Source organism: Danio rerio, chromosome 15 (assembly GCF_052040795.2).
Source record: "Danio rerio strain M-AB ecotype USA chromosome 15, GRCz13ab, whole genome shotgun sequence".
In the NCBI taxonomy this organism is placed as follows: domain Eukaryota; kingdom Metazoa; phylum Chordata; class Actinopteri; order Cypriniformes; family Danionidae; genus Danio; species Danio rerio.
Genome location: NC_141035.1, coordinates 34,635,426 through 34,659,176, shown reverse-complemented (window position 1 = coordinate 34,659,176; position 23,751 = coordinate 34,635,426). Strand labels below are relative to the sequence as shown.

The 23,751-nt window shown below is 35.2% G+C and overlaps 1 protein-coding gene across 17 annotated transcripts in view; it reads right to left on the bottom strand.

The window, feature by feature from the left end:
- Window positions 1–23,751, bottom strand: part of frya (furry homolog a (Drosophila)) — a 113,540-nt gene that overhangs the window by 84,897 nt on the left and 4,892 nt on the right. For 8 of the 17 annotated variants that reach the window (XR_015509611.1, XR_015509612.1, XM_087284282.1 and 5 more), the window contains exons 2-3: window positions 4,791–4,981; window positions 1,110–1,163 (exon numbers count right to left, since the gene is read on the bottom strand). Coding sequence is in view for 14 of the 17 variants with exons in the window: in XM_087284282.1 (XP_087140408.1) it covers window positions 1,110–1,163; window positions 4,791–4,981 (245 nt within the window). In the remaining 3 variants the exon portion in view is untranslated. Of the gene's footprint in view, window positions 1–1,109; window positions 1,164–4,790; window positions 4,982–11,112; window positions 11,395–18,787; window positions 18,983–23,751 lie in introns of those variants that run through there. The other 9 variants (XM_087284287.1, XM_087284288.1, XM_087284291.1 and 6 more) reach the window with 2 other exon arrangements.

The window sequence follows — 23,751 nt, the reverse complement described above, 5'->3', positions numbered from 1 at the left end:
TTTGTTAAGCGCAAAGATTTGTTTCAAAACTATTTCTAAATTCAGGTTTATTTTCCAGCAAATGAATAAATGTAAAATAATAATGAAGTGTGGTCAGAAAAATGAGTTATATCCTAACACACTTCCTGTTGAAGAAATCTAAACTTGTTTTATTAAAGCAAATATAAATATACATATAATAAATAATACTGCTAATAATAATAACATTTAAAAAAAAACATTTTCATGAAAAAACTGAAAAACTGTGGAGTTTGCATGTTCTCCCTGCCTTCGTGTGGGTTTCCTCCGGGTGCTCCGGTTTCCCCCACAGTCCAAAGACATGTGTTACAGGTGAATTGAGTAGGCTAAATTGTCCGTAGTGTATGAGTGTGTGTGTGTGTGTGGATGTTTCCCAGAGATGGGTTGCGGCTGGAAGGGCATCCGCTGCGTAAAAACTTGTTGGCGGTTCATTCCGCTGTGGCGACCCCGGATTAATAAAGGGACTAAGCCGACAAGAAAATGAATGAACGAATAATAATAATAATAATAGTAATAATAATAATAATCATGGTAACAACAACAACAACAATAATAATAATAATTATTATTATTATTAATAAAAATAATACCCAAAACTACACAATTAACAAGGAAACACGAACAAAAAGGAGATAAATATAGCATTATTCTTAAATGTTTGAAACTCCTAAACATTGTTGTAGCCCTGTGAAAATCTATTTGTAGAATATATTTTTAAATAATGGAGAATCAATGTCTGACACTATGCAAAAATAAATGTCTAAAGATCTAATAGAGCACACAATGTCTCCTAGTTGTCGTGCATTACAGGTATAAAACACTTATCTAATCTATCAGAGATGCAAATGGAAGCGTTCGCTCCCAGACAGTCAGACAAGCCAAAAACCACATCAAGCTTTTACTGAGGTCACTTTGAAGGCCAGACAGATCCATGAATCTATTTTAATAATTGAAAAAGTCAGATTAATTTTTGGCACAGACGGCCAGACTCTTGTCTTTCCGCTGGGACATCTGTCCACAAGCTGGATGTGAGGACGAGCGAGCATGTTTTAGAGGGGTAGGGGGGATGGGGGCGAGTAAATGGTACTTACTTGGTCAAACTGCAGATCTTCACCCCTCTGAAGAGATTTTACCAGAGGTTTTTCCTGTAAAAACAACAGAAGCGATTCAAATAACAGCTAGGGGAAATTCTGGAAAATCCTTTCATCAATGTGAAAGTGGTTCATTATAATATAGTGGTTCACAAATGAAGCTCTGTTTCAGCAACATGCTTTCTAGGAGCAACAGTGAACTAATATTCAAAAGTTCATATTACAAAGTTTTTTTTTTTTAAATGTTTTGAAGGCAGTGTTTTATGCTCCCCAAGTGTGCATTCAAATACATTAATATTGTAAAACTGTACTACGTTTAGGCATGGGCCTCTTACCTTAGGAATGGTACGGCAGTCAATTTTGGCAGTTTTAAAACCTTGACTTTTCCAAACCACATTATACCTTAAAAAACGCTTTTCGTCCCGTGCGTAACTACATTATAAAATAACAGTTTAAAAATACTGTACAGTTGAAGTATGAAAATGATTAGCCCTAAAGTTTTTTTTTTTTTCTTTTTCAAATATTTTCCGAATTTTGTTTAACAGAGCAATTAGGAGTAAAAGTGTCGGGGTTATCCTATTTGTAAGAAAGCCAGGTGTTAAAAAAGCCCATCAGATTACATCTGAATTATCCTATCCTCATTTCAAATCCTTCCCTCAGGATCTTGGTATAGGGCCCCTTTGACCAACAGATTTAAAGTTTCATTTGTTTGATTGACTTGCTGGATTTTAATGGGAAGAGGTAGAGGTAACCTGGCACTGCAGAACAAATCCCCCCAAAAGGGGACAATAAAGTTTACAGTTACAGAGCAAGGAATTTTTCACAGTATTTCCTATAATATTTTTTTCAGCTGGATAAAGTATTATTTGTTTTATTTCGGCTAGAATAAAAGTAGTTTTTAATTTTTTAAAAACCATTTTAAGCTCAAAATGATTATTCCTCTTAAGCAATATTTATTTTCTATTGCCTACAGAACAAACAATCATTAGACAATGACTTGCCCAATTATGCTAACTTGCCTAGTTAACCTAATTAAGCCTTTAAATTGCCCTTTAAGCTGAAAACTAGTGTCTTTTAAATTATCTGGTTAAATATTTACAGTCATCATGGCAAAGATAAAATAAATCAGTTATTAGAAATGAGTTATTAAAACTTTTGTTTAGAAATGTGTTGAAAAAAAAGATCTCCGTTAAACAGAAATTTGGGAATAATTTATACAGGGGGGCAAATAAATCAGGAGGGTGAATAATTCTGACTTCAACTGAAGTATTTTAGCTTTAACTGTATTTTAAAAAAGAACTTTTTTTAAGTATAATTTAATGCTTTAAAGCCTCATTCACACAACAAGCGACTCGCAGCAGCAAAGCATCAAGCGACCGCTCATTTCAACGGAGATTGAGCAACGTCTACGTGAGCGACGTTGAACTTCAACTTTAAAGCTTCAACTTTATGCAAATGATGAACGATTTGCTTGAGCAACAGCCAATAGGAACACCAGTAGAGCTCACGTGATCCTCTCTCAGCTCACTCAGAGGCCGGTTGTATTCTCCGTGCTGTAGACCTATACAGACCCGTGTGTACAACAGATCGCCACCAAGAGCGACAGACATCTAAAAAGTCGCTGCTAGTGTGATTGAGGCATAATAGAAAAGCTGAATTTGAAGCATCATTAATTAAATGATTTTTTTCACATGATCATTTTTCTCATGCAGCACCAAAGTTAAAGGAATAGTTTACCCAAAACTGAGAATGATTGAAACCTTATCCTTTAAATATCCATACATTTTAAGATGAATACAAAACAACAAACCAACTAAAAAAACAGCCATTGACATCCATAGTAGAAAAAAATGGAGTGTATCTTCCCTTCTGTTCAACAGAAGACAGAAACTCAAACAGGTTTGTAACAAGTGGAGGGTGAGAATTTTAATTTTTTGGTGAACTATCCCTTTAATAAATCATTTGAACATTCCAAAGTTCTGAAGGTTTTGTTATTTAAACTGCAGACCTACATTTTTAGACTCTACTGTGCTTGTCAGACATGACACTTTCAGACTGCGTTAAATTGAATTCAAGCCTATTCAGCCCACTGAAGCCTTTTCATCTTCGCTTAATAAATATTTCAGTTGCTGGATTCAATGTTAGCAGAGACAGATGAGGAGGCAGACAAGGACAGCACTAAAAGTCCCTCAGGACTTTTATAAGAGGTTAATGGACCTCCTTATGCTCTTCTGGGACCTTTCCCATCTTCTGAACTGTACTTCTGACTCATTTATTTGTGGCAGAAGAGAAAGCAAATATAATAATATGTGAGAAAAAACATGGTGGAGATATGGATTGAACTCTTTACTGTTTGAATACTGTCTGTCATTTGCACAATTAAACTGGAGATAATCAAAATCATATAGGTGCTATTGAACAATACACTACACAACTGTGGATGCACAGTTCAGGTAATCTGATCTGGAATTTTCTTCAGTAAAAATGAAAGTTTGAGCTCATCCTTTTGGCACCGGTTTTGCAGGACACAGTATGTCTGCCTTGAGAAGGTTAATTAACACTAGTGGTACTAATGGCAATGAAAATAGCAGCTGGATTGTAAGGCCCTGAAATACTTTAAAAGTTCTTTTCAATCTTTAATGACAACAAAAATTAAAATAAATAAACAAAAATGTTGTATAAAAATTGTAAGCTATTTCATATTAATATCAAATAATGTAAATAAATCTCATTTATCAACTGACAGAAAACACAGCTCTTCATCCTTAAGTTTTACAACCTTTACTGCAAACAGCTCGTGTTTTGGCTAACTCGTCATCTCGATCCATAGTGTTTCCCCACACACTGCTTCACAACTTCACATGACCCAACTTCCTCAAAATCAGAGATTCTCATCCACACTGCGTTATACTACCCTACACAGTGTTGAATCTTTCTGAAGTGATCTACTAGTGTCTTTACACAGAGCGCTGCTACTGTAGGTCTGACAGTAGGATGGCTGGACCAATCGTGTGCCTATCAGCGGAAACCGAGCTTCTCTTTGACAAATAATCAGTGTATAGGTCACTCTTTGTGTACATTTAACACCATATTTGGAGAGCAGAGATACTGACATTTCACACCCAGAATATGGAGAAAGTGACTAGAAGATTTTTGTTCATTTCCAGTGAATTAACTAAAGTCAACTTTAAGAGTCATTTAAATATCTTCACTCAATGATCTGGACTACGAAACTTTGTGAGATTATCTTTGAACGTCTGTTCGTTGAAATTAGTTAAAAAAAGAAACATTTTTCCTATTATCCCTGTAAACCTGTATCTAAAAATAGAACAGTGTAACTTCTGACTCGTTTTGCCAGATTGGTTCACATATATATAACTATATATTGAGGTGAGAGCTCTTGATTTGCATAAATAACTGGACAGCCAGAATATACAGTATTTTAGTTGATATTTTCTTGATATCTTCATAAATTAAAAGGAAAGTTCACTCAAAACTGAAAATCCTGTCATCGTTTACTCACCCTTCTCATGTCACCGACCTGACTGATTTTCTTTAGTGAGTACATTTACAATTTAGATTTGAACTATCCCTTTAAATTTAAACAAGCTCAAATATCCAACAATTCCCAGAGGCTGGTTTCAAGATCAGTGTCTTCAATACTGCTGAAATCTCACTCACCAGAGGTTCAGCCATGACGATCCGTATTTTGCGCTCAGAGATGGTGGTGAAGTTTGCAAAGAGGCTCTTGAGCACGTACTCGCCTGGCCGGCTCTCTGGGTCAACACTGATGGGCATCATGGCGGGCGGCCCCTTTTCACCCTGTGAGCAGCAAACTGGCGGGACGGGAGGCTTGGTATACCCTGGTGAAGCTTTGAACCAAAAAAAGTAGTAATATTAGAAATAAACAAATTTTAAACATAAAAAAACAATTAACATTATTAATTAACCTATAATATTATTATTAATTAGTAGTAGAAATATTAGTAATAGTTGTAGTAATAACAATACAATACTAATACAGGCCCCAAATAAAAATGAACTTCAAAAATGAGGTCTTACTGGTTCTAAAGTCCTTTTTCAGAGACTAAAAATATTAATAAATCACATGGATGTCTAGTTTTCCAGTTAAAAGGTCAATAACTATTTGAATGAATGCAGCCATGTGTTGTATTTCAGACAATGGTGGTTTCCTAATCCGAACAGTGATATGTACTACAAAATTTCCCCAACTTTCCTATTTTGCAGCTTGTCAGAATCTGCAACGTGTACAGAGAGTAACACCCTGCTTTCCTCAACACCAACTAGAGTACTGTGACACCACAGATGGAGAAATTGCAGCTTCAAATCAAGAGCTCGTATCATACTTTATATTTAATATACTTTATTGTACGTCACAGTGGTCGGGTTGCAGAGGGGCTTGTGAGGGTTCATTTTGACAACAAAATTTGATCTCGCTATAGACACAGCGTTATCATATGTTGACAAAAACAAACTTCATTCCGTGTGGCTTAAGCTGGGATTTGCTTTCTTTTGAATAGAACAAAGGGGTCATTTGCATGTCACCTAAAGTATTTAATCTCTCAAAACAGGAAACAAAGAAAGCATCAAACATGCATGCAAGCTCATGCAAATTCATTCAAAGTGCAGAGTATTTTTAAATATTTTATAAAAATAAATACAAAGTTAAAATTAAGACCAATTAAGACTTTTTTTAACAACAGTTATTAGTTTGAGTAAAATGTTATTTGTTTCAATCTATCATTGTATTTTCTTCTCAATTTAAAATAAAATAATTTGGCCTTTATTGATTTTTTTAATTAGTGTAGCAGCATAACCAATACAACATTTCAGCTTTAAAGAGGATAGATTTTTCACTGCCAATGATTTCACTTTTTTAAACAATACAGAAAGTAACAAAACATCATATACACTAGATATCACATACGGACCCTGAGCATACATCAATAGCGCCGCCACATTTGTACAGTGCTCCCAGGACAAATGTCATTCAACCTCACTGGTCAAGACAGTGTGCCAATGTGAAGATGCTGGACTTTTGCGCTGTGTACGGGGGTAGTAATGAACAAACAAAGAAAACAAAACATGAAGGCAGAACATTTCATAGGTAAGATTTAGTTTTGCTTTTGTATGTTTTAAACTTTTGTGCAAATCAAGTAACGTTATTGATGATAATAAAATCACCTACTGCACTCATCATAAGGCAAAGTAGCACCAACTCTAAATTCTAGACTTATGTTAGTTTTGTTAAATAAAATCAGCAAACAATGTAAATGAAATATGACAACAAGATGCTGCGGTTCTAGAAACTTGTATTATTGCTGGCTAAGTGAACGAGTCGTTCATAACGGAGATTCATTCACAAACTAATCGCTCCCTCCAGACTCCGTTTGTTAGAACAAGAAGTGAAAGCAGGAGAGGGGGTGTGATTCAGGACTCAAATTAAACAGGGAGGGAGGATAATACATTTCCATCCACACAAACACATACTCTTTGTTGGCAATACCCGTCCATGCCCCCCTTTGAATTTTTCTTTCTTTTTTAAATATTTCCTAAATTATGTTTAACAGAGCAAGGAAATTTTCACAGTATGTCTGATAATGTTTTTTCTTCTGGTAAAAGTCTTATTTGTTTTATTTAGGCTAGAATAAAAGAAGTTTTTAATTTTTTACAAAGTATTTTAGGGTCAAAATTAATAGCCCCTTTAAGCTAATTTTTTTCAGATAGTCTTCAGAATAAACCATCGTTATACAATAACTTCCCTAATTACCCTAACCTGCCTAGTTAACCTAATTAACCTAGTTAAGCCTTTAAATGTCACTTTAAGCTGTATAGAAGTGTCTTGAAAAAAATTTTAGTAAAATAATATTTACTGTCATAATGGCAAAGATAAAATGAATCAGTTATTAGAAATGAGTTATTAAAACTATTATGTTTAGAAATGTGTGGAAGAAATCTTCTCTATGTTAAATAGAAATTTAGAAAAAAATGAAACAGGAGGGTGAATAATTCAGGGGGGCTAATAATTTTGACTTCAACTGTATATATGTGTATATTTCTGGCTTTGGATGGCCACAGTCCTCCACTGTACCTTGGTCATGCATTCATTTCAAAGGAGCGCTACCCTGTACTAAAATGGCGGCTCTATTGGCGCATTACTTCTAATTGACAACAGCAGGGTAGGCGATATAATGTTTATATCTATGACAAACACAATGTAACAAAAATAAAAAATAAAGTAAATAATACCAATAATTATACAATAATAATGTAAACAGTATAAATAACTAAATTTACACAATTCAGAGAAGGTCAAATATACCCCTATTATTCGTTCATTTTCTTGTCGGCTTAGTCCCTTTATTAATCCGGGGTCGCCACAGCGGAATAAACCACAGACTTATCCAGCACATTTTTACGCAGCGGATGCCCTTCCAGCCGCAACCCATCTCTGGGAAACATCCACACACTCATTCACACACACACTCATACACTACGAACAATTTAGCCAACCCAATTCACCTGTACCGCATGTCTTTGGACTGTGGGGGAAACCGGAGCACCCGGAGGAAACCCACAACAGAACATGCAAACTCCACACAGAAACGCCAACTGAGCCGAGGCTCAAACAAGTGACCTTCTTGCTGTGAGGTGACAGCACTACCTACTGCGCCACTGCGTTGCCCATACCCCTATTAGTCAAACATTATATTAAAAAATCTTAAATCTGTGTTCTTGGTCTAAAGAGGAGACATCGAGAGAAAGCTTACTGGTTATTAAACTGGAAAATGGATACCTGGATTAAAACCAAGCAGCAATTATTTTTATATCCAGATATTTCTGAATACATTCATGTGAAGGCGAGGGGAATTTTTTTTTCCATGGCATAGATGTAGTTTAAGTTATTTAAATCATAAAAAGGCAGCTAGTCAAAATATAAATATAAAAGCCATTTTATCAGACATGTTTATATTCATTTTTTGACAAAACAATACCAACGCTTTAACTTCAGAATATCTATATTTGAAATTTGGAAGAAATGTTACCTGACCTTCATAGAATAAACAAATATCACTCACCAACCCACAAGACTATAAATTCTGAGTGTGCCTCTTATTGGTGAGGGGCTTAACAGTTACCTGTATAAACTCTCTCTTTCCTTGTTGAAACACTGAATACCTCCTTAATTGTAAGTCACTTTTGACAAAAGTGTCTGCTAAATTCATTCATTCATTTTCCTTTGGCTTAGTCCCTTTATTCATCATGGTGGTCTCCACAGCAGAATGAACTGCCAACTTATCCAGAATATGTTTTACATAGCGGATGCCTTTACAGCTGCAACCCAGTACTGGGAAACACCCACACACACACATACACTATGGCCATTATAGTTTATTCAATTCACATAGCGCATGTCTTTGTACTGTGGGGGAAACTGGAGCACCTGGAGGAAACCCACATGAACAAGGGGAGAACATGCAAACTCCACACAGAAATGCCAACTGCTGGCCCAACCGGGACTCAAACCAGTGAACTTCTTGCTGTGAGGCGATAGTGCTAAAAACTGAGCCACCATGTCGCCCTGTGTCTGCTAAATAACTTAAATGTAATGACTACTTTACTCAAAAACACAACTAATAAATCCAGAAAAACTCAAAGCTTTCTAAATATTTTCCACAACTGTGTGTTATTTGTTTACAAGCAAATACATTTTAAAAAATCCAAGTATGCTAATGGCCGAATATCATACAACTATATTAATATAATTTTCATTATGCTGAATTGTTGATTTGACATATTAATGAGCATCTACAGAATACTCAGTTGTGCTTTTTAAAAGCAAATAAATATTCCTTAAAATACTATTTAATGCAAAAGGTTGCCTTTATAGTGAAACTATAGGTGCAACTCTTGTAAGACATTTTTGTTGCATATGCACTGGACTTATTTCACACAATGTACTTCTTGTGGTCAAATAAATCACTCATACTATACGTTTCTGTCTATTATTTTACAATAAAAAATAAGTGGTATGTGAAAAGAGCTGTTAGAAACGTTCAATATATGTGTGGTCATCAGACTGCTTCTCCACAAACAAGGAGAGGGAGAAAATCACAAGACATTGTCTCAAAAAAATTATTCCCGATATTTAATTTAGCAAGATATTGGCATCATATCTAAAACATATTTTCAGGAAATGTGTGGCTTTTGACGTATTATTTTTCTGTATTGCTTTGGGACTATGTTCATATATTTATTTATAAAATAATAAAACGTTTAGTGTGGTGCAATTTCTTTTTTTTTTTTACATTACTCAAGCATCAATATTTTTATTTTTATTTTAAGCATTATAAACTCTAGATGATGGACAGTAAAGCCCAAATTGTCTTCTTTCCAAAGATACATGTACTGTAAATGTAGACCAAATTATTCAGCAACTGTTACTGTTTTAGTTTGGGTTGGTCATTTTTGATAAAGTGCCTCTGAAGATGAGGAAAAGAAGGACACCAATATAGTATCAGAAAACCTTTTACAGAAATCTCATTTTGCATGCTATCTTAATCAAATTTGAAACATAAACTCATGAAATACTTGGCTTTCAAGTCATATTTTTTCTAGGACATTGCATTAATGCTTTCCTGTGTTTGTATATGGAAAAACAAATAATAAAAAATCTCATGACTTCATAATGTATAACTTTTTATATTTTTGAGCATGTAACTTTCCCATTTATCACAAGAACAGTTACTATTTAAATTTAGGTACAGTTGAAATCAGAATTATTAGCCCACCCTTTGATTTTTCTTTTTTAAATATTTAAAATGTTTAAAATGTTTAACAGAGCAAGGGCATTTTCACAGTATGTCTGATAATACTTTTTTCTTTTGGAGAAATACTTGTTTGTTTTATTTCGGCTAGAATAAAAGCAGTTTTAAATTTTTTAAACATCATTTTAAGGTCAATATTATTAGCCCCTTTAAGCATTTTTTTGCTTGCAAACCATTGTTATACAATAACTTGTCTAATTACCCTAACCTGCCTAATTAACCTAGTTAAGCCTTTAAATGTCGCTTTAGGCTGTATAGAAGTGTCTTGAAAAATATCTAGTCAGATATTATTTACTGTCATCTTGGCAAAGATAAAAAATAAATCAGTTATTAGAAATGAGTTATTAAAACTGTTATGTTTCGAAATGTGCTGAAAAAGTCTTCTCTCCGTAAAACAAAAAACAGGGAAAAAATAAACAAGGGGGTTAATAATTTAGGGGGGCTAATAATCCTGACTTCAACTGTAGGTGTAAATCCGATAAGAGTGCTGGGTAACAGGTTAAAGTCTTAGAACAATATAAATGACCCTGGACTAAAAAAACACTTTTTGGGAATTATGATTTAGGCATTATCTGACATTTAAATAAATAAAATAGACAATATTTGGCTAAAATACATTTATTTAATAAATATATACTGAAAAATATCGAAATAGAAATATCAAAATACTGATCGAAATACTGACTTTTTATAGTAGGAAAATTGCTCAAAGTTGTCCAGCACTCAGCAATGCACATTACCAATCAAAAATTGAATTGAGATATAATTACAGCTGTAATTAATTTAATAAGGAAAATATCTTCACAGAAAATGATCTTTAATTAATATTAAAAAGACTTTTGGGCATAGGATAACATTAGATTAGTTTGACCCATGCCATGTATTTTTGACTATTGTCCAAAATATCCCTGTGCGACATAGCTTTAGTGGATCGAATATATCCATAATATTATTTATTCAACAGCTATTGTGACAGACACTTTCATTTATGCTGCAATATTATCAATAACATAAGTCTAAATCCTGTCATGCACTCATTCAACACCCTGTAAAATCTAACAAATTAGCTTTCTTAATCATTTTGTTGTCTTTGTTAACTACTCCCTAATCACTGGCACATTCTCTCTCTTTCTCTTTCGTTATGCAAAACCTACCCAAGCCCTTGATGAAGTTCACCATGCTGGTTTTATTCCAGCACATGACAGTGTTATCCATAGTAAGCGAGCAGTACAAGGGATCCAGTTTTCCAAAAGCTCCTTATCAATCATTCCAAAGATGGCGAGACCTTCTCCCATTCGCCACCTGCCCCATACTCCAACACTCCAACCGAAGTCAAACAATCGGGTGATAACAAATCCACACGTGTGCTCGCTGCTTCCGAAGGCTTTCTACAGCAGAGTAAATGTCCACTGCCTCTGGAGACTGAAGGTCAGGCTGGAATTTTTAGCTGAGGCCTGGGCAAGTGTGTCAGACTGACATGCTACAGTGGCATAGTTGCAGCGCTATATTTATCCCTGAGTACACACTATACGTCCTGATCTCCACTCTACCACGGACCAACAGTGTAAACATTGCTTCATTGGGTACAGCCTTGCTCGCGCACTCATTCTCGCTCCCTTGTTTGCACATATGTAGAAACAGACACCGTAAAAGCAAGATAAACTATCCCGCTTGTGAATTCCACAGACCAACTTGATTACACAATCTTGGCTTTTTGGAAAACAGCCATGGGTAGCCAATGCGATGCCAACTGGGATTGCAAAACTCAGTAGAAATATTGTAAACACAGTGTTTAAACAGAGCATATGTCAATAAATAAAGATAAGTAAACTGTAAAAGGAAGCTTGCTGCCTTAATTATTTTTGTTTAATCAAATTTGCATTTATAGTAATCGCAAATTACCTCAATAAATAAATGTAATTTAAAAAAATTACATCTGCCTTTATAGTGAAATTATAGGTGCTTCAAAGCCTTAGAACAATATAAGTGACCCTGGATCAAAAAACACTCTGGGAATTTTTGATTATTTCAGTATTATTTAGGTATGATTGATGATTTAGGTATTATCTGACATTTGAATAAATAAAATAGACAGGTTTTGGATTCAAATGTTTAAGATTTATCTATTTAATATCTAAATACTGAGAAATATCTAAATATATCAAAATCAGTGGTTCTCAAACTTTTTTCATCAAGTACCACCTCAGAAAACAATTGTCTCTCCAAGTACCACTATGCAGAGCAGTATTGAAATACAGTAGCGTAGTTGGCCTGGTAAAGCAGCTACAGCTTTGCGCAGTTCAAAAATGTGGCAGATTAATTCCTACTATTAAGAATATTTATTATTGTCAGTCACTTTAAACATTATAAATAGTCTGAAAATTAACACTAGACTGTGCTTATTTGTAAAAAAAAAAAAAAAAAAAAACATAAACAAAAAAACAAACAAACAAAAAAAAACCTAAAAAAATGTCAACATTTAAATTAAAAAGTTAAAAATAGTAGGTTACTTTTCTAAAAAAAGAATAATAATAATTTCTGAATCTCAGAAATATAGGCTATATGTCATCATATATTCATATATAAATCATTTTTGATAAATTTTGAAATATATGTAGCATGTACACATGACATATTTGATTTCTCCGCGTACCACTAGAAGGAAGCCCGCGTACCACTAGTGGTACATTTACCACAGTTTGAGAACCACTGATCTAAATAATATCTAAAAAACTGAATGACTTTTTGTACTAAGAGTATACCTAAAGTTGTCCAGTACTCACATTACATTACTAATCAAAGATTGAATTTACAGCTGTATTTATTTTAAATTTACAAAAATTCTTCAATATTTAATTAATATTAGAAAGAGTTTTGGGAATAAATTGATTATTTGGACCCATGCAATGTATTTTTGGTTATTATTATTATTAATTTTTGGTAATTATCAGGTTAAAATATAACCGTGCGACAACTTTTGTGGTCTAGGATTAAATATATTTATAATATTATTTATTCAACAGCCAATGTGGCAGACACTTTCATTTATGCTGCAATATTATCTTTAACATAAGTCCAAATCTTGCTTTACACTTTTGAATCTTGTCTTGCAAAGATAGAAATACTGTAAACGGAGTGCATAAACTGTAAACAGAATCGTGTTTCTTCTGAAAAAGTAATCTGATTAACTCAATAAAATAAGTTCAAGCACTACCATAAAAAAAAACATTTACTGTCATGACTTTTTGTCATATAATTTTTTTGTACAGGGTAATAACATATAATTCCATGAAATAATTTCACCCAAAATAAATGACAGTAGAAAATAAAACACCTGACTGTTCAGTGTTCACAAACTTGAACTTGGTGAGAATTGAAAGAAGTGTCTTATTCTCCCAATTGCTGCATTTATTTTATTAATAAAATCAGCAATAAAAAACCTCAAATACTTTTTCAGTGTGAATTTATTTGTGTGACACTAAAAAGAGCAATGATGGTGCAATTTAGCTTTAAATTGCATTTAAAATCATATAGCATTCACATTAAAAAACGGTTATAATAAATATTATTGCTTTATGTATTTTTGATCAAATAAATGCATCCACAAAAAATGTTACCAACTGTGTTGTTTCAACTCATTAAATAAGTAGTTTAAACAACCAGCAAAAGTCATTTTTTGAGTATAGAATCTATAGAATCGCCGGATTAAAGTAATTTACACTAGCATAGTTCAAAAACACAGCAGTATTTACTATAAGTTATAGTATTTTTTCTTGTCAGAGGATGCAGCTATGCTAGCAACCACATCGAAACACTCTGGCTAACAACCTGACATCTTGTCATCCGACTGCTGTGTGTAGGCAGGAACACTGTGAGTTTCTTTTAAAAAACGTGTTTTTAAGGTCAGCCTGCCCTGCGCTCCAGTGCCAGCCTGGATGATTCCGGCAGCCTGATGCTCTACATGTGACTCTGCAAACAAGAGACGGGCTCAGATTGAGCATTACATCAGTGCTGTGCCGAGGAGCCTCTGAGCTGCTCCCACCAGAGACAATACAACACACAGTACTACACCGCCTCTCCATTTCACACATACACACTTTGACATGGGACACGCACATAAACACAGACAGCACATTACACCTCTTTTTTTTTTCTTTCTAAAACAAATCCCGTTGTGTCCTCCCAACATTTTTCATGCTCAGGGAGTGGACAACAAGCACGGGAAAAAAAAAATCTCCCTCTGATGTAAATACAGTGGGTTCTTGCATTCTCAGACCCCTACTGTGTACAAAAGGCCCCTGGGGAAAACAAACATAACTGTATATAAATGAACCTATAAAACGACATCCATTTTCAGATGCTTATCGGGATGTTAACATGCAAAGCCCACTCATATCTCACTGCTTACTTTCATCAGTGGTCCGGGAAAAATCCTAGCTGTCACTGATCAATCCCAAAATCCTGAAACTGAAGACAAGAGCAATGACACCGACTTGCTGAAGTCCTACACAGAATAAAAGCCAAGATGTGACATCCAGAGGTCACACATCGGACGCCCATGGCCATCCACACCTATAGTATTCTATAACCTGAAGTAACAGGATCAGGTTGTATAACAGGCCACGCACAGTGAAGTGTTTGAAGAGAGTTGGCTATCCCTGTGTCTTACAGAAAGGTCAGGAAGACAAACAAAAAGAATACTGAAAAATGATAAATGTTCGCAGATATTTGAGACATGCTGATTATGACAGCTAAAAAACAAGGACATTTTTCCCGGATTTAGCCATTAGGCCTAAGGACACTCGCAGCTCTAAACCTCTCAGCCAGTGCTAAAAATATATTTGGTACACTGTGCAAAGCACATTTGATTTAGTGATAAGAACGTTTCACCCATTTACTCTGAGGCAGAGAAGGAGATTATGATTTGGTCTCAAAAACTGAGGATTACACTGTCAGGGTGAACAAATTTTAAATGATCATTTTTATGAATTCTGATTTTATGCTGGCTTGAAAAGATGATCATACTTCATACTTTGCTTTAAAAATGACTCACTTCTGGATTGCAAAAAATAGCATGCAAGAACTCATAACATTGAAGGTATTAAAAACAATCGAGAAAAAACACAACCTTAACCTGCAGTGTGACTTTAAAGGGGTGATCCACAGTGTATTTTTAGGGCTTGGTTGTGTTTATAAGATGCGAAGCAATGAGTGCTCATGATTCACTTGCAGAAAATCATGTTATTTGTAAATATACAGCTATTCTGCTAACATAAAAACGACTGTCATGTTTCCTAGTTCCTCCGAAAGGCCCGCCCTGAAGAAGCTCTGATTGGTCAACTAACATAATGTGCTGTGATTCGCGGATTGGCTCCACTTCATGCCCCTACAAGCATTTGCACTGTGTAAACAGTGAGTCAGAGCAGCTGTTAGCAGCGTTAGCTGCCTGAATCAGACAGAAAAACAAAGAGCACACAGCTCACGCCTGCTCTCTAAAATAAAATCTGACAAGTGTCTTTCACATATATTCGGAATAAGCATGTGTAAGTAATGTAAGTAAATGTTCACATATCTTTTGCGATTTTGTTATTTGAGATGTAGAACACTTGGAAAGCAGCCGCATAGAAAGACACTGCAGCGCTGCTGAAGATTGTGGGCGCTTACAGAGTTTTCACTAATAAATATGAATTTGTAGCTAAATAGTTAGCCAATCTGGATGCAGCCTTTATGATGCAAGCTGAGATTGCATCACTCAGCGATGTATTGTCAGAGACAATACATTCAAATAGAGCTAGTGACATCACTGTGAGGGCTAGGGTTAGGTGAGCCCATTATGAAGCATTGGATGCAGCTCAGATTGTACTGCTCCAGGTCTGCATCCAGACCCCTCTCAGCCAAACAGCATTTGTCATTGGTTACATCCTTGTTTACATCCTCACTATAATATATCGTTAATGCTAGAAACTGTGCACAGAAACTGCGTAGTTGATCAATTTAACTAATAAAAATACTGTAAGTAAGGCTCACAATCCACAGCTTCATCGGTTGAAGGAGTTTTTAACTGAATCCAGCACTGAACTGAAAGAGATTCAGGAAGCTGTCCTTTGTCAAATGCTAGCTATATAATTTTTATAATTCTCTGGAACATAATTAAAATTAAATTGTAAGCACTTCTCTCTTTGTGTCCAAATACAGAAACAGGTGAAGCTCTGTGGAAATAGCAGCATTTGGACAGTATTTTAGCTTTCTCTGCTATAACATTACAGTGCCTCTGGCCATGCCCCTTCGCTGCATTACAGCAGGGTGTGTGCGCTTGGTGAAGGCGGGAAACTGGAGATCTCCTTGTGATCTCACTAGCGCAAATGTATTTTTTTGTAGTCCCTAAACTTTGTTCACTGTAGGCTTTGCTAAGCTAACTCTGTAAAAGCCAATCTCTTCCTTTGCATTGAACTTTAAGCATTTTACAGTCAGAGATTTTCACACAGCTACATTACACTTCAACTAAAGTTTAAAATATGATATCATATTGGACCACCCCGTTTAATATTTTAGCAGCAACTGTGATTTATTTTAACCTATTTATTAACTTATTTTAAAAATAGGAAGTTTAAATCAAGAACATTAATTTGAAGTAAAACTCCTAAATGTAACTCCTTTTAAGCTCATTTGAAAACTCTCATTTTAAATTCTGTAAACTACTGATGACAAGATACAAAGTTTATACTCATTTTTAGGCAACACACCTACATTTTAATTTCAGAAGAGTTACAGGCATTAATGTTGAGTGGAATAACCCTGAATTTCAATCACAAAAACTATATGTTTGCTATTCTGATCAGCTGTATAAAAAAAAGACACAATTATGAAAGTATTAAACAATTATTAACTTCTTACACAATTATTAACTTCTTAGTCAAACCCATAAGTTAATCAACAGAAACTGTCCTGTGCTTCATGTGCCTTTTCAGTGCTTTTTATTTATTTTTTTATTATTTAAACTAAGAAAACCAAAATACAATTGTGAACCCACCCTTAAAGTAAACCTACACCGATTTGTAATGAGAGAAATTTCCAAGTTATCACAAAACAGTACAAAATCCACTGCCACTGTTGCTGCAATCTGATTGGCTGAGTGCTGACCATCCCTCAGACCTGATTGGTGGGTCTAGCTGGTGAGAACAGGCACCTGATGCACACTGCTCTAGGGAGCATAGTACCAGAACATCAGGACAGGGATTACAAAGCAATACAGCTCTAAGCAACACTTATAGACAAAAATTTCAGCCACATCCACCGCTTCATTCAAAACAAACACATAACAAACAGTCCGTTCTGTACTAAAAGTAGTGTTGACATAACATTATGCAATAGATAACATTTTTGATACACCTAGTTACTGTTATGGCATCAGATGTCAATGGGAAATATGTTTGAAGAGCTCTGTCTTCATTTACATTACTAATATACAGCGCTAGAACACTTTGTCCTTAAAAGGACAGTTCAGCCAAGAGGAAAATTCACCCTTGTGTAATTATATTTTGGGAAATGTCTTGTACTTTTTATTCAAACTTGTGTGTGCTACGATGTAAAAAAGGCAAATATTGAATATATCAAAATAGTAAGAAATATCTAAGATGAACAAAAACTCTTGTGCTTCAATAAGAAAGCATGTATGTTTGCTTAGACACAAATATAGTACAAATACAAAAGAAGCTCAGGAAATATTCTTTATTTTTTTGGAAGCTGAGGTATAGGCCAAAAAAGAAGGTTTATATCAATAGAATTAATTTGAGGTATAACTTCTCAATAAAGCTCCCTTATATAATATACTACGCATGCATGGTATGATAACCGTTTTCAAGGTACAACGGTTATCGGATGTCATTCAAGCTAAAACCTATCATCACTGTGTGTGTTTGTGATTTATTCTATAGTTATATAGTAAATATACACTGTAAAAAAAAATCTGTCATTTTAAGGTTTATTTCCAGCAGCTGGGGTGCCGGGAAAAAAATTCAATGAACTGTTGTTACAGAAATTTACAGATTCGTCGTTACTGATCACAGAAATCTATAATAAAATAACGTACTGTAAACTACAGAAATTTCTATAAATTTAAATATCTGTTAATTTTCTGTAATTTAACAACCTATATTTTATGTTTTTTATGGAGTTTTAAATAACAGATTTTTTTTACAGTGTAGTATAAATGATACATCAAAATTATAAAAATATATAGTATAAATAATACATAAAAATATAGTTAAAGCAAACCATCTTTTATTATTCTATAAACTACTGATTACAAGTACTGATCGCAATGTTTTCAGACAAGTTAATATTCATTTTAGGCAACACATTTTAACTTAAGAAGAGTTAAGAAATCAATATTTGGTGGAAAAACCCTGATTTTAAATCACGACAAATTAAATCTAACTGATATTTTGAAAAATGAATTTAAATGAACAATTAATTAAACCTATAAAACTATAGTCACTATATAAACCTATAAAACTATAGTCACTAAATAATAAATCTTTGAAGCTGCCTGAATATTTTACAGTGTACACACAGAAAGCTTTGTAAAATAAGCAGAACGAGATTTCTGCAATCTAACTCATGAGTATCGGCCACATCCAAACAAAAATACCAAAACCAAAGTTCATATTACTCTGGCTCAATCGAATCCCCAGAATACCAAACAAAAGAGCACCATGACATGTGCACCAAAGCACCAAACTCGCCTTCTTCTCACATGCAAACTAAGTCTGGATGCGTCCTGCCAAACATTGGCTGCAATCCCGCAGCTCAGAGCGCCAAGATACTTACTGCTGCTCCAGGACTTCAACAGGGACTTGATGCTGATCTCAAAGAAACCTGAGTCCTGCTGGCTGGCCATTTCTGCAGGCCGGTTAGTCAGAGGATGCTGTAGTCCCGTTTATTTCCACCTCCCGCCTGAGCAGGCAGGTGGAATCAGCTGCTATTGGAAAGTGATGCGAAACAGAGATGTTGCAGCCACAGACTGAGCCAGAACAGAGCGCCACAGATTCGCTAAGCTCTCTTTCTCTCTCTCTCTCCCAATGTGTGTTCAGCCCACCCTCCCCTCTCTCCCTTGCTCTCTCTAGGCAGGTTCACTTTAAATAACCCTGTGTCGGAGGCTTCGAGCAGTGCAGGGGAGAGCAGGAGAAATCCTCTTAGCCCCGCGTGGTTAATTATAACCTCTGTTTGCATGCATCCCAAGAGAGAGCGAGAGAGAGAGAGACTATCCTGACGGTCCTCCTCGGCCTGAGTGTGTGAGAATAGTCACGAAAGCAGAATCTGCTAGGTTAGTAGTATCCTGATGTATACAGACAAGGAAGAAGCTGAAGTTGATGAGACAGAAGCAACCCTTTTTCTTCTACTTGTTTTTATATGGTACATGCACATGTTTCAGACGGTGGTATTAAGAAGTAAGCGATAACATGAGATGAAATTGAAATTAAAATGTTAGACTGATATTACTGCACAGGTGCCCGAAAACATGGATATATTTGACACTTAAAAAAAAAACTTTAATCTCATGGCATTAGATGCTAATTGTGAAACCATGTGGTATTTGAAAACAAATGATGAGGATGATTAGGATAATGGTCAAATGATGAGCTTTATGTCACTTTTGCAATTATTTTAATCAATTATTTCAAGCTACTAGTCAAATTAGCTATTTAGAATAATTTTTGAAAGATCATGTGACACTGAACCATCAAAAAAGCTCAAATGTTTGCAGCTTGGTCAAACTTTTAAAATGAGTTGAAACAACACAATTCTTAAGTTTATTTTGGGACTACTTAATTGTTTTATGTTCAATCTACTTAAATTTGCAAAAACGGTTAAGTTAACAATCGATTTGTGTTGTGAACAACATGAAGGAATAGGGCATATGCAAGGCTAGTGTTTCTTCCCTTGCCGATAAACTTCCGGTGAACGGGTAATGTGACTTTCTTTATTGTATACGGCTCCCTTAAAAGCAATGATGTTGTAACGTAATTAAAATACAATCAGTTAAATAGACTTGAGCATTCATTTAGTTGTCAGACCTTAAACGCACCAATTTTGTTACTTTTTTGTATATGCAAAATTAAAAGTCCTTCTGCACACCTCTGCATGTACCCCTATTGTGTGGAACACAGCATTTCTTACAGTGTACAGGAGCCAAACAAATCAGCTTTGACATCACAGAAATAAATGACATTTAATTATATATGAAAGAAAATATTTTATAATAGTCCTGTACAGTATGGTACGGATCGGTATGGGTCACCTTTATTAAGCTTGTGTTTCCACTGTCAAAAGGGTACCAACATCGACATAAGTCGACATCATTCTCGCTCGAGGAAAGCTGTACGGGTCTTCCTACTTCCCTGTTTATCCATCTCACTTAGCGGTGGGTTTCTTTAGACCACCCCCTGTTGTTTTAAAGAATATCTCAACAGCGAACGCATCAAATATAAAAGCTTTGTACTTTTCGTGAGGTGCACATGCACTTAGCAGTAATCATTGTTATTAGTATACTGTAAATCAACCTTTAGACGGTCTTGTAAAGAACTACGGAGCACAGGGCAGATTCTGCTCTTCTTCTTGTCTTTGTGGCTGTTCATCGAAATGACGACAAGGTTTGTTGAAGCTCTGGTATATATTCATTCATTCATTCATTTTCTTGTCGACTTTGTCTTAATCCGGGGTCGCCACAGCAGAATGAACCGCCAACTTATCTAGCAAGTTTTTACGCAGCGGATGCCCTTCCAGCCGCAACCCATCTCTGGGAAACATCCACACACACATTCACACACACACTCATACACTATGGACAATTTAGCGCACCCAATTCACCTGTACCACATGTCTTTGGACTGTGGGGGAAACTGGAGCACCCGGAGGAAACCCACGCGAAGGCAGGGAGAACATGCAAACTCCACACATAAACGCCAACTGAGCCAAGGCTCAAACAAGCGACCCAGTGACCTTCTTGCTGTGAGGCGACAGAACTACCTACTGCGCCACTGCCTCGCCCCCTCTGGTATATCTGGTATATATATATATATATATATATATATATGTGTGTGTGTGTGTGTGTATTGTGTAATCTTTCGGCTGTTTATTTAAAAATGGCACATGCTTTGGTTTCATTCCATACATATACCTTAGAAACGGTATAACAGAAAATGTTAGCGGTTTTAAAACCTTGACTTTCCTAAACCGCGGTAAACTCTGAAACTAGTTATCATGCCATGCATGCCTACTTGCTGAATTTGGCTTGAATCTAGTTAAAGTCCCACTTTATCAAAAGTGTCAGTAAACTTTGGAGTTAAAGCATAAACAAAGCAATTTAGAAGGACATTGTATAAACGCAAACCCTTTTTAACTCAGTATTTTCCTAATTTCTTCGCTGAAGGATAAAGTCAGAAGCTCATAAGAAGACACCGAAGGTCAAACGCAGCACAAACACAGGTGTAATCAATGCACAGGTAAACAAGATCACTTTTTAGTAAGCAAAAATCTGCTTCCTGCACAAACACACGTGCAATTTCAGCATGGTGGACCAGCCTAGCCATTCTGTATAACTGGGGTTGGTCAGGTCTTTATACTATCTACAATGTAAACAAGGGACTATTTGAGATTCTGCATTGAGGACACATGCAGCTGATTTGCTGGCAAGCCCTGCACATCCTGAGTCACTCCATAATCCCATCATGCTCCTCTCTATCCCTCTGATGTCAAGAACTTGGCCTTAATTACATAATGCTCACACTCTATTTAGAGTTGACCATTTGTGATTTAAAGAGAACAATTACTTTTAAAAATTATTCTTAAAAATATGACAGCTAGCACGATGGAAGCTAAAAATTTAAATGATTAGGTCAAACAAAAGAAAATTATGCAAGGTTACACTTATTTTTACAGCTTGTTTACAACTCAGACACCTCCTCATCACACTTCTGTTTGTTGTTAGTATGTTAGGCCTGCCCAATATTTCAGGCAGACGTAATCTGAGACTTTAATTGAAAACAAACAGGAGGTGCATTTTCAGATATTAATTATAAATTACACAGGCAAACATTTTTTTCTTAATAACATGCGCAGATGAATTGTTCACCACAAAATAAAAAATGTGAGCTAACCAAACCGTTTGGTTAGTTTTGATTTTATTTATACCTCAAGGGTTAATAGCCAATATTTGTACTCACTGTAATAAGTAAATATTATGAACATGTGAAAATGTAATGTCAAGCAAGTCACCAAATTCTGTGATCATTTGCTCATATTTCTCCAAACACAAACATATTTTATATATATAATGCATATAAACATATTTTATATATATATATATATATATATATATATATATATATATATATATATATATATATAAGCCCCATCGTTATCAGTTGGTGATTCTGTGTGGAGTTTGCATGTTCTCCCCATGTTAGCGTGGGTTTCCTATGTGTGCTCCGCTTTCCCCCACAAGTCCAAAGACATGTGATATAGATGAATTGAATAAGCTAAACTGTCCATTGCATATGAGTGTGAATGACTGTGTATGGATGTTTTCCAGTGATGGGTTGCGGCTGGAAGGGCATCCACTGTGCAAAACATATGCCTGATAAGTTGGCGGTTCATTCTGCTGTGGCAACCCCTGATGAATAAAGGGACTAAGCCGAAAAGAAAATGCATGAATGTCTTCATTTAGGCTTTTATTAATATTTATCGAAAAACTCCTACCTCCTTGCACCTCTTTGACACACAAAACAAATCTCATTGGATTTTGCGGAACCTTAAAAATGCTGATGTAACACACAAGAATAAACCTAATTGATTACCCCAAGTTTGATCAATGTCTACATGTGGAAAAAAAACCCTAAATAAAATTTGTTAATCATTTGAGGCGATCATGTTTTTCAAAAGAATTACATTAAAGGTCTCATGTTAAAATGTTAGTTGCAGTATGTTAGTTTTAAGGAGATGTATATGCTAGTGTGCTACAAAACAGTGACAAATTAGTGTTTAGAAGATATTGACCTGCTATCCAAAGCTTTTAGTTTGTCACTTCCGCCTAAATGGATCAACAATTTGTTACGTCAGCACCTCATACTCATTCTCATTAAATCTTGACCAATTAAATGCAATTGTATCTGACATGCCCCACCCCCTTTAAGATGCTTCTCATTTGCTTTTCATTTGATGTGCTTGATCTCAACCACTCTCACTGGCAGAGCTGTGATAAAAACAAAATGCTATTGGCTGCCTTTTTATTGCCACTCTAGGAAACACACTCTCTTCATGTTTCAGATAAGTATTCGATTCAATTCAATCAACTGTTTTGTCTATCAACACAGGGGTTAGAAAAGTGTCTTCAGACAGAAACTCACATACAACAACAAAACATAATTGCACTTACACAATTATTTTAAGATCCTATTTTAAAACCAGTGGCATTTCACAGGACCTTTAAACTGCTCACTTTGTATCAGAAATATGGATTTACTTTACATTTGAACCATCAATGGTTTCCTTAAATATAGCATCAAAGAGGCACAGAAATCTCTCAAATTGCATTCAAAATATCCTCATTTGAGTTCTGAAGATGCACAAAATCCTTTTTTTTTTTATTGCGAGGGGACTGGAAAATAATGATAGAATTTTACCTTTTAAACAGACTAACCATTTTACAACAGTCTACTTAAACACCACTTAAAACAACTGCAAGGATAATAAGACACATACTTGAGATTAAACAGAAAGATGTAAAGTGTTTC